Source organism: Pecten maximus, chromosome 10 (genome assembly GCF_902652985.1).
Source record: "Pecten maximus chromosome 10, xPecMax1.1, whole genome shotgun sequence".
NCBI lineage: Eukaryota > Metazoa > Mollusca > Bivalvia > Pectinida > Pectinidae > Pecten > Pecten maximus.
The window spans coordinates 22,855,936-22,868,924 of record NC_047024.1 but is presented as its reverse complement, the minus strand read 5'-3'; the positions used below and the strand labels follow the sequence as shown (position 1 = coordinate 22,868,924).

At 37.1% G+C, this 12,989-nt stretch overlaps 1 protein-coding gene across 1 annotated transcript in view; it reads left to right on the top strand.

Annotated features, from left to right (window-relative positions):
• Positions 1-7,172: 7,172 nt before the first annotated feature.
• Positions 7,173-12,989, top strand: part of LOC117336596 — a 40,476-nt gene continuing 34,659 nt past the window's right edge. Inside the window, exons 1-4 of the mRNA XM_033897207.1 lie at positions 7,173-7,299; positions 10,013-10,213; positions 11,434-11,555; positions 12,570-12,678. Coding sequence (XP_033753098.1) covers positions 7,173-7,299; positions 10,013-10,213; positions 11,434-11,555; positions 12,570-12,678 — 559 coding nt within the window. The remainder of the gene's footprint in view (positions 7,300-10,012; positions 10,214-11,433; positions 11,556-12,569; positions 12,679-12,989) is intronic.

Below are 12,989 nucleotides of genomic sequence, written 5' to 3'. Positions count from 1 at the left end.
CATTGATGGAATGAATAAAATGGCTACCAGGAAATTTTGGAAAGTATCAGAAGACAGATATGACAGACAGATGTCAGAATTCTCTTGTTCTTTTTTATATGCCACCCAAGAAGGAAATATTTAAGGATGATTATATGCTGTGGAGTGGAATGCTTTGTCTGTCCATCAAGTATTAACATTTTCCTTTAAATAACATCTAAAAAAAATATCTAGAACAGGGTATTTTGCTGGTGAGTCTAGACTAGAATTTACTAGACTCGTATTCAAGGTTTATTTGTTTGTTGAGTTTATTGCCCCGTGAACAGCCAGGGTCTCCTTGTAGTAGTTGGTGACTACCTCACTGAACAACATATGGAGGCCTGTCACTTGACATCCATAGCAATTAGGGTAAAGTGTCTTGCCCAACGACACAACTACAACAACACAGACCAGCCTGTTTCTCAGTTTTTTGAGTACCTCAAACCGACATTGATATGGAACGTCGAACCACACACCTCGGATCTTCGCCTGAAGTTATGTTGCCTGCGCTCTAACGGACTGATTTATTACGGCCCCATATGCAAGGTAATGAAGGTCAAAATTTATAAAATCATTAAAATAACTTGTGATAAAATAATACGGCTAGATATTTGGCTGGTAGATTATAGGTCCCTGGGATGAAACACTAATAAGTTTGCAAAGAGATTTGACCTTGACCCATATTCAAGGCTACAAGTGTCAAATTTCAAAAGCTTGCAAAAGTTTTCTTCAGTTTGACCAAAACACCTGGAAGGTAGTTGGTTGGTAGGTTCCTAGGTTAACACTTGACAAAGTTCTCAAAAATAGAACTGACCTTGACCCATACAAGGTGACGGGGGTCAACTATGTTAAAAAACATTAAAAAGGACTTATTTTGATTAACTGAAAGTAGAGTGGTGCTCTCTCAGATATTGACAGAACTCAATTTTTGTGATGTGTAGTTGATGGTACTTTCAACATCACAGGGGTCACATGTTTTAAATTCTTTAAAAAAAATCTTACTACTGTCATGGTATTTAGTCAGTAGCATACCAGGATGAAGAGCTGACAAGTTTGTTCAAATGCATGGCCTTGACACACTTTCAAGGTTTGGTTTGTTTTTGTTTAACGTCCTATTAACAGCCAGGGTTATTTAAGAACGTGCCAGGTTTTAGAGGTGGAGGAAAGCCGAAGTACTCGGAGAAAAACCACCGGCCTACGGTCAGTACCTAGCAACTGCCCCACGTAGGTTTCGAACTCGCAACCCAGAGGTGGAGGGCTAGTGTTAAAGTGTCGGTACACCTTAACCACTCGGCCACCGCGGCCCCACTTTCAAGGTCACAGGGTTCTAAAATGTCACAAGATTTTAAAACTTCTCAGAAAAAAAAAAAATATGAAAGAAATATTTTTTCAAGATAAGAGGTTCATCATTAAAACAACTACATATACTAATGTTCGTAAGATCAGATTACTTGAATGTTAAAGTTTGTTACACAGTTCGCATATCTACATCAAAAAAATTCCTTAGTCATCTGTAACTTTTGCAAATTATTTAATGTGTATTCCATCATCATGCTTTATTTTTTGTGATTTTACTTTCTGTTCTGAACCAATCAAAGATGTTACAACGTCACCTACATATGCGCTGCTTGTCGCAAAAATGCATAAAAATGGCATCCATGGTATGGAATATATCTAATTAACACAACAAATAAGAAAAATAATAGTAACGTCTTATGTAATTGTTAAGACCCACTGTTACATAACAAATACACAGAGCATGACAGAATATCTTCAGTATGCAATTTATTATTTATGAGCTCTGTCTCTTGGAGGGTGATAATAGCATGAAGTATGTAAATTTTGGTAATTATAAAAATAAGTCACAGTTAGTATTGTTTTCAATTGATCATAAATTTTTTTGTCAGAAATGAAGCAATTGTTTTTAGCCGAAAAATTTCTAATATGGCCACCATTGGTTTCAATCATCAAAAACACTGTTAAGACAGCCAAAAATAATAATAATAATAAAAAAAACTTCTATTGAAATCAATGGGAAACATTTTTATCTATAAGTTAACAAATATTTTCTGTTCAAGGCAAAGATTTCCTGTCAGTTGACAAAAAAAAAAGCCTTGATAGGAGTTCAAAATGACCTGAAAAGTTTGATCATTTTACCATGTCAGGAAAACAGGCCTATCATGCCTTTTGTTAAGGATTCAAAATGACCTTAAAACTAGTTAAAAATTTGATCATTATACCATCTCAGGAAAACAGGCCTATTATACCTTTTGTTAGGGATTCGAAATAACATTAAAATTTTGGTCATAATGCCATGTCAGCAACACAGGCCTAATATGCCTCTTGTTTAGAGTTCAAAATGACCTTAAAAATCTGGTGATTATGCCATTGATCACACATTGTCGAATCCTTCTAAACCATGAACACATCCCTGATGCAGTATATGACGGATGAGAAAATCATAAATACCTGTAATAGGCTTAGTGACCTATAGCAAGTAACAATCTGATTAAATGTTATCAGGTAGAATAACAAACATTGATATAGGTATCTTATCTATTGTGATGGAGAGGACAGACCGTCACAATATAGATAACAATGGCCCATCTCTAATATAGGCTTCATATCAAACAAAACCAAAACGGGATTTATTCACAGAGAAGAGGTATACTTGTGATATTTGATATAAACATATTCTAGGTAAGTAACTTTTACATTGAAAACAATATCAGTTGATTTCTGTATAATTTGTTATATAAACCAGATTACTGTTCTGTTTATTCAAACCTATTATCTTAAAAAGGTGTTGGACCACTCGTATAAATTATGTAAATATTTTACTGCCAAATTTAGCTACAGGTAAAAACTTTTTATGAAGTTTTCATGTAGTGTTGAATTTGTGATTTCTTCATACTAATATTGATCATTTGCATTTTGGTTACCCAACCTCATTCACACGAGTCCACTCTGCATGTGTATAAATACATTTTGTACATCTATATATGTATAATACCCTATACAGCCAATGTACCATTATACTTGTAGTGTATACATTGAAACATCAGAACGTAAAATTCTCACAGAAATTTCAAAGATGAAAATTCTTTTTCACCTCACACATTCTATTGTTTCTAAAAATAGAACAATCAAAATTAATATAGATTTCATCTGGTAGATTAAATTCAGGCATTTCACTGTAGGTTTCTCAATCAATGACACCTTTATATCCCTACCATTAACTACCCCTGGATACTACTTTATACCCCTACCATTAACTACCCCTGGATACTGCTTTATACCCCTATCATTAACTACCCCTGGATACTACTTTATACCCCTACCATTAACTACCCCTGGATACTACTTTATACCCCTACCATTAACTACCGTTAGATACTGCTTTATAACCCTACCATTAACTATCTCTGGATACTACTTTATACCTCTACCATTAACTACCTCTGGATACTGCTTTATACCCCTACCATTAACTACCCCTGAATACTGCTTTATACCCATGCCATTAACTACCCCTAGATACTACTTTATACGCCTACCATTAACTACCCCTGGATACTGCTTTATACCCCTACCATTAACTACCCCTGGATACTGATTTATACCCCTACCATTAACTACCCCTGGATACTACTTTATACCCCTACCATTAACTACCCCTGGATACTGCTTTATACCCCTACCATTAACTACCCCTGGATACTGCTTTATACCCCTACCATTAACTACCCCTGGATACTACTTTATACCCCTACCATTAACTACCCCTGGATACTGCTTTATACCCCTACCATTAACTACCCCTGGATACTGCTTTATACCCCTACCATTAACTACCCCTGGATACTGCTTTATACCCCTACCATTAACTACCCCTGGATACTGATTTATACCCCTACCATTAACTACCCCTGGATACTACTTTATACCTCTACCATTAACTACCTTTGGATACTGCTTTATACCCCTACCATTAACTACCCCTGGATACTGCTTTATACCCCTACCATTAACTACCCCTGGATACTGCTTTATACCCCTACCATTAACTACCCCTGGATACTGCTTTATACCCCTACCATTAACTACCCCTGGATACTACTTTATACCCCTACCATTAACTACCCCTGGATACTACTTTATACCCCTACCATTAACTACCGTTAGATACTGCTTTATAACCCTACCATTAACTATCTCTGGATACTACTTTATACCTCTACCATTAACTACCTCTGGATACTGCTTTATACCCCTACCATTAACTACCCCTGAATACTGCTTTATACCCATGCCATTAACTACCCCTAGATACTACTTTATACGCCTACCATTAACTACCCCTGGATACTGCTTTATACCCCTACCATTAACTACCCCTGGATACTGATTTATACCCCTACCATTAACTACCCCTGGATACTACTTTATACCCCTACCATTAACTACCCCTGGATACTGCTTTATACCCCTACCATTAACTACCCCTGGATACTGCTTTATACCCCTACCATTAACTACCCCTGGATACTACTTTATACCCCTACCATTAACTACCCCTGGATACTGCTTTATACCCCTACCATTAACTACCCCTGGATACTGCTTTATACCCCTACCATTAACTACCCCTGGATACTGCTTTATACCCCTACCATTAACTACCCCTGGATACTGCTTTATACCCCTACCATTAACTACCCCTGGATACTACTTTATACCTCTACCATTAACTACCTTTGGATACTGCTTTATACCCCTACCATTAACTACCCCTGGATACTGCTTTATACCCCTACCATTAACTACCCCTGGATACTGCTTTATACCCCTACCATTAACTACCCCTGGATACTGATTTATACCCCTACCATTAACTACCCCTGGATACTACTTTATACCTCTACCATTAACTACCCCTGGATACTGATTTATACCCCTACCATTAACTACCCTTAGATACTACTTTATACCCCTACCATTAACTACCTTTGGATACTGCTTTATACCCCTACCATTAACTACCCTTAGATACTACTTTATACCCCTACCATTAACTACCCCTGGATACTACTTTATACCTCTACCATTAACAAACCCTGGATACTGCTTATACCCCTACCATTAACTACCCCTGGATACTGCTTTATACCCCTACCATTAACTACCCCTGTATACTGCTTATACCCCTACCATTAACTACCCCTGTATACTGCTTTATACCTCTAACATTAACTACCCCTGAATACTGCTTTATACCCATGCCATTAACTACCCCTAGATACTACTTTATACGCCTACCATTAACTACCCCTGGATACTGCTTAATACCCCTTCCATTAACTACCCTTAGATACTACTTTATACCCCTACCATTAACTACCCATGGATACTGCTTTATACCCCTACCATTAACTACCCTTATATACTGCTTTATACCTCTACCTTTAACTACCCCTGGATACTGCTTTATACCCCTACCATTAACTACCCCTGGATACTACTTTATACCCCTACCATTAACTAATCCTGGATACTGCTTTATACCTCTACCATTAACTACCCCTGGATACTACTTTATACCCCTACCATTAACTACCCCTGGATACTGCTTTATACCTCTACCATTAACTACCCTTAGATACTACTTTATACCTCTACCATTAACTACCCCTGGATACTGCTTTATACCCCTACCATTAACTACCCCTGGATACTGCTTTATACCCCTACCATTAAATACCTCTGGATACTGCTTGATACCCCCACCATTAAATCCCTCTGGATACTACTTTATACCCCTACCATTAACTACCCCTGGATACTGCTTTATACCCCTACCATTAACTACCCTTAGATACTGCTTTATACCCCTACCATTAACTACCCCTGGATACTGCTTTATACCCCTACCATTAACTACCCCTGTATACTACTTTATACCCCTACCATTAACTACCCCTGCATACTACTTTATACCCCTACCATTAACTACCCCTGGATACTATTTTATATCCCTACCATTAACTACCCCTGGATACTGCTTTATACCCCTACCATTAAATACCTCTGGATACTGCTTTATACCCCTACCATTAACTACCCCTGGATACTTCTTTATACCCCTACCATTAACTACCCCTGTATACTGCTTTATACCCCTACCATTAACTACCCCTGGATACTATTTTATATCCCTACCATTAACTACCCCTGGATACTGCTTTATACCCCTACCATTAAATACCTCTGGATACTGCTTGATACCCCTACCATTAACTACCCCTGGATACTACTTTATACCCCTACCATTAACTACCCCTGGATACTTCTTTATACCCCTACCATTAACTACCCCTGTATACTGCTTTATACCCCTACCATTAACTACCCATGGATACTGCTTTATACCCCTACCATTAAATAACCCTGGATACTGCTTTATACCCCTACCATTAACTACCCCTGGATACTGCTTTATACCCCTACCATTAACTACCCTTAGATACTGCTTTATACCCCTACCATTAACTACCCCTGGATACTACTTTATACCCCCACCATTAACTACCCATGGATACTACTTTATACCCCTACCATTAACTACCCCTGGATATTACTTTATACCCCTACCATTAACTACCCCTGGATACTACTTTATACCTCTACCATTAACTACCCCTGGATATTACTTTATACCCCTTCCATTAACTACCCCTGGATACTACTTTATACCTCTACCATTAACTACCCCTGGATACTGCTTTATACCCCTACTGTTAACTACCCCTGGATACTGCTTTATACCCCTACCATTAACTACCCCTGGATACTGCTTTATATCCCTACCATTAACTACCCCTGGATACTACTTTATATCCCTACCATTAACTACCCTTAGATACTGCTTCATAGCAGTTGTGGTACACATGATAGAATTACTTTAATAATAGATATTTACAAATTCTTAAAGATGAATGATCATGAAAGAAAAGTGAATAATAGTAAAACGAGAATGATTTTTCTGTTTGTGTAAATTAAATTTAAATCTTATATTTATAATGATAATCATTATCATCTTTTTCTTTTAAATGTTCAGAAATCTCAATTCTACCCTGGATTTTTGTTTTTACAGAATGAATAAGTTGTTGGTGGGAGTTTGTGTGTTCCTGATTGTGTTTGGGAGTATATGTTGTTCTGACCCTGGTAAAATCAACATTCCTGGCCTGGACTATAGTGTGTGTGATGTCACCTACAATGACTGTGAGTTAAACTTGATATTGATTAGACACCTTAAGGGTAACAATTCGGATGAAACAGGAACATTACAGTACAAACACTCCAATGACCTACAGACAATGTCTTAGAAAATTTATGTTCAAGATATTTCTACAAAATTTCCTAAATTCTTGTTTGAAAAAAAAAGTTTCTACAAATATTTCCATAATGGTTAGTCTATGTCTTATTACACATATTTAATAAAATATTTGAAACCCGACTCTGTGAAAATAGCATCCATGGCTATGAATTATTATGAAAGAATTCATTGCAAATGTAGTTTCAGGTTGTCTATGTGAAGAATAAATAGACTGGTGTGAGATCCAGGAAGTGGCCTTCGTACGAGGGCTGATTGATATGTTGTGAGCCTCATATTGAAAGATTTGAATTTTGCCGGACATATTGTATTATTTTTTAACATATCCCCTTCAGTATCTATACATTTTTGCCAGCGGTGTTTAAGGGCTTCAATGCCACTTTTATTGAACTTCTTTTCTTGGCTGTTCAGAAAGTCATCCACTGCATGTATAACGTCATAAACGTCATAATGTATAACGGTATACGATGAACGAGGCGGATGCTCAATCAATTTTAAGCTACAATCGTTAATGGCAGTCATGACAATGACAGACTTGTGAACAAGATTATTGTCCTGATTGAATAACACGCCTTAAGTTTTTTTGCAGCACTTAAGTTTACATTTGTAATATTTTCCCGTAACTCCATCAGAAGTGAAGCGTAGTATGCGCCATTGGTTGTTTGTTCCTTTTGGAGATAATCTATCAGCAAAATACTATCTGCATCCCAGAAAACCGACGCCATAGCCTTCCCAGCTTTTGACCAAATTTGGTCAAATTCCGATCTGTGGTTATGAAGAAACTAAGCAATGGATATCGCTCATATTTGCCTGGTAGCACCCATTTGGGTTAGGAATTCAAAATTGTACAAATGACAGGGCTAACCCCCGGGGGTCTGAGGAGTGGGGTCAAAAGTGGTCAATTTGGCTAAATTGATAAAAACGATTATCTCTGAAACTAAGCAATCTATATTGCTCATATTTGACTGTGAGCATCCCTTTGGGGACGGATTCAAAATTAAATTGACATTTTTAGAATTACAATAAAACCCATGTACATGTGCCCATATAAAATGATTATGATATATTGACATAGCAATACCAGCAACAAATATGCTTAAGCATCATTCTTGTTTCATATCTCATGAAACCAGGTCAGCGATACAGGCCCTCTGGGCCTCTTGTCTCATTTGGCTAGTCTATAGCAACGATGTAGCACTCTAAAGTAAACAAGACAAGCGGCTTTTGAAAATGGGCACAATCGATTAAAGAGCAGTAATCCAATATTTGCATAAAAAAGGTTTAACACTTAAGGATATCCATTATGATATAGTAGCAACACTAGGGAAAGATGCCCATTCCTATGCTACAGTAAAAAGTTGGGTGGCGGAATTTAAGTGCGGCCGACAGAGCCTTCAGAAGATGACCCCGTCCTGGAAGGCCTGTCAATTTTGCAACCCCAATAAAGTTCATAATATTGTTATGACTGACAGTCGAGTCACAGAAAGATATATAGCCAGTTGAGTTGGCATTTCACAGGAAAATTTACATTCCATTCTGACAGAGGATCTTGCAATGATAAAGCTTTCGGCCCGATGAGTACCAAGACTTCTGACAGTTGATCAGAAGCACACCTGGCGCACATCATCGCGTGCTAATCTTAACCTTTTTGAGGATGATCCTGCCAACTTTCTTCAGAGATTTGTCACTATGGATGAAACATTGGTCCATCATTTTACCCCAGAGGCCAAACAACAATCAAAACAATGGAAGCACCCTGGCTGTCCCCCGTCAAAGATAGCAAAGATGGTTCCATCAGCTGGAAAGGTTATGGCCTCGGTTTTCTTGGGATGCAGATGGTATTCTGCTGATAGATTATCTCCAAAAGGGACAAACAATCAATGGCACATACTATGCTTCACTTCTGTCTGTGGCAGTTACGGAAAAATATTAAACTTAAGCACCGCGGAAAGCTCACAAACGGTGTGTTATTCCACCAGGACAATGCTCCTGTTCACAAGTCTGTCATGGCCGTGGCTGCCATTCACGATTGTGGCTTAAAATTGATTGTTCACCTGATCTCGCTCAATCAGACTTTCATCTATTTACAAAACTGAAAACAGCTATTTCAGGCACACACTTTCAGTCCGATGATGATGTCATACATGCAGTGAATGACTTTCTGAACAGCCAAGAAAAGGAGTTCAATAAAAGTGGCACTAAGGCCCTTAAGTAATATATATACTGTTGTAACAGTGTATAGATACTGAAGGAGATTATGTTGAAAAATAATACAATATGTCCGGCAAAATTCAAATCCTTGAGTATGTGGCTCACAACATATCAATCAGCCCACGTATGGTAATAAACAGTTTCCAAAGATAAATTGTACAATGATTGTCAAATTACTTGTTTGAGAGAAATAGAAATAATTAAGATAACATTTTATAATGTTTCCTTCACTTCACGGAGATGCATTTATTCCAGGATGTTGGACAATTTCAGCTGATAAAATATTTAAATTTGTTTTCAAACTTAATGAAATTTTGTAATTAACATATTATGGTGCTATTCCACATTCTATATCAGTATTAGCTGACATCAGTATTGTTCCTACTGTAGCTCTTTCCCCGTTACCGGGTCTGGCTGTGGACTTCTCCACGGTACTGGAGTGGAAGATTGCCAACCAGAACCTTACAGTCAGCGTTCATGAATTTCAGTCGAAGATTGAAATGAAGAGCGCAATTATCGTGACAGAGGAAGGTGTCACCACGCGTGTTTTGTACGACAACTTCATGGAGCAGTATGCTATAATTAGGCAAGGTAAGTAGTCATGATCAAAATGAAGGGCTCCTAAATAGTTATGGAGGATCTAGGACACAATTTTACCATTAATGACACAATGATGTAATTGTCTAGGAATAGTATCATTGATGTGCCCTGATTCTTATTCTGAGAACATGGCATTGCATAGATTTGAATTCCTTTAACTTGTTCAAGTCCTGAAATAGTAGTTTAAATGAAAAAACTTAAGCATTGAAAATAATATTTCATTGGTAGTCTTTCCAAAATTACACTCAAATAATTGAAAACAAATATTAGTTCAGATATCGGATTTATCACCGAACTTAATTGGGTCCGTACACAAAATCTGTATTTGAGCATGAGTTTGGTTTCATTGATATGGGCACATGCAGGTCTAATTTTCTTTGTACGTTTTCAAGAACTTCCATATAAATCTATGTTTGGTGCATATTTTGTCTTCATTTTATCAATTTTCAGTTAGAAATACAAATTACAAAGCATAGCCAAATCGTACACACTTATTGTTACCATCTCTTACACACTTATTGTTACCATCTCGTACACACTTACTGTTACCATCTCGTACACACTTATTGTTACCATCTCATACACACTTATTGTTACCATCTCGTACACACTTATTGTTACCATCTCGTACACACTTATTGTTACCATCTCGTACACACTTATTGTTACCATCTCGTACACACTTATTGTTACCATCTCGTACACACTTATTGTTACCATCTCGTACACACTTATTGTGACCATCTCATACACACTTATTGTTACCATCTCGTACACACTTATTGTTACCATTTCGTACACACTTATTGTTACCATCTCGTACACACTTATTGTTACCATCTCGTGTACACTTATTGTTACCATCTCGTACACACTTATTGTTACCATCTCGTACACACTTATTGTTACCATCTCGTACACACTTATTGTTACCATCTCGTACACACTTATTGTAACCATTTCGTATACACTTATTAATACCATCTCGTACACACTTATTGCTACCATCTTGTAAACACTTTTTGTTACCATATCATACACACGAATCGTTGAATCGTTACTAGCAATAACCTGAAGAATATGTTTCACAGTTCAAAGAATTACAGTTTCTAGTACAGGTCCGTTTTCCGTTAATGTTTTTTGAAATCCCTGACAATATCACATCATATCGGCGGACCATGATTATAACTCATGTTCTTGCTTGGTTACAGATTTGAGTGGTGCCTACAGCTGTGTCAGTCACCAAAGAAACAATGAGTTAACTCTCATAGACAATAAGATCTGGTACGTCACAACTACCCAACTGTTTCAAATCATAGAGACTTCACATGTGGTAAGAATATCAGTCATTATTATTGGCTTACAGAGGCCGCTTATAATTGTATATAAAATTCATGCTGAAACTTTAAGGCAACATATACCTCTACACTGTTTGTAGTATTACAAAGAAGAGTTCCGCTTCAAAATTATATTGGATGGAGTAATCTCCCCTTTACATAAATTATGCAGGATAAGGATGTTTCCTGGTTTACAGTTAATTCCCTTGTCAAGATATTCATCCTTCATTTTGATGCAGTGCGTTTACAATACCACAATATAGATGCATTGGTAGAGTATTTCACTATTAAAGGACAGAATAAATTTGCATGAATAGTGACTGTCCCCTGGGCAGGGTACAATAGGGGAAATCGAAGCAAGTCTTTTAAATTTGAACAAGTCATAAAGGTATAATATATTTTGACCATATTTCATCAAGGGCTTGAGGGGAGGGGCCCAATTAGGGGAAATAGAGGTATTGAGTCTAAATCACTACTTGTCATAATGGACTGAATGTATTTTGACCAAATTTGGTCAAAAGCACCATTGGTTGAAGGGGAACACATTTTGCACTCTGGCCCCCAAGGAGTTCTCAAATAACTGTAATTCTGTGAAATGTATCAAAATTTTATTTTCATGTGAGTGTAACATATTTTAATAGTTATTGATTGCACAGTCATGATCATTTTTCTAATATATAGGCTCACACACTCAATGTCTGTTGCAGTTTGCCAAATATTTTTCCAAGATAAATTTCACCACACCGGTGCTTGTTGCAGTTTGCCAAATATTTTCTTCCAAGATAAATTTTAACATTGGTGCTTGTTGCAGTTTGCCAAATACTTTCTTCCAAGATACATTTTAACATTGGTGCTTGTTGCAGTTTGCCAAATACTTTCTTCCAAGATACATTTTAACATTGGTGCTTGTTGCAGTTTGCCAAATTTCTTCCAAGATACATTTTTACACCGGTGCTGGTTGTAGTTTGTCAAACCTTTTCTACCAAGATGAAACTTAACTCTGTTTCCAGCATTTTGTAGAGGACACGGTGATACGAGGGATTGACGTGAGTCACTACAACAGCTGTATGTTTTTATATTCCTACAATATGACCATCAAAGTTGACTTATTTTTCGCAGGTAAGTTTTTTGTGTTTCTTAATTGATTAATGAAAAAATCTTATCACATAACAGCCTAATGATCGAATTGGTTCACAGAGACCTTGAAATACCTGATACAATGTACTGTATACTAATCACAGGTATATGATACTGTACATGTATAACTTATCAATTGATTAGCCTTGTGGATGTTTGGTAACTGAATTCTGCAGCCAAATAAATATCTGATTTAAAACTTTTGTCATTTGAAGATAAAGGTTTGTTTTCTTGATTTATTGCCCCATGAGCAACCACGGTCATTTTGAGGCCAAGTCTCCTTGTAGTAGCTG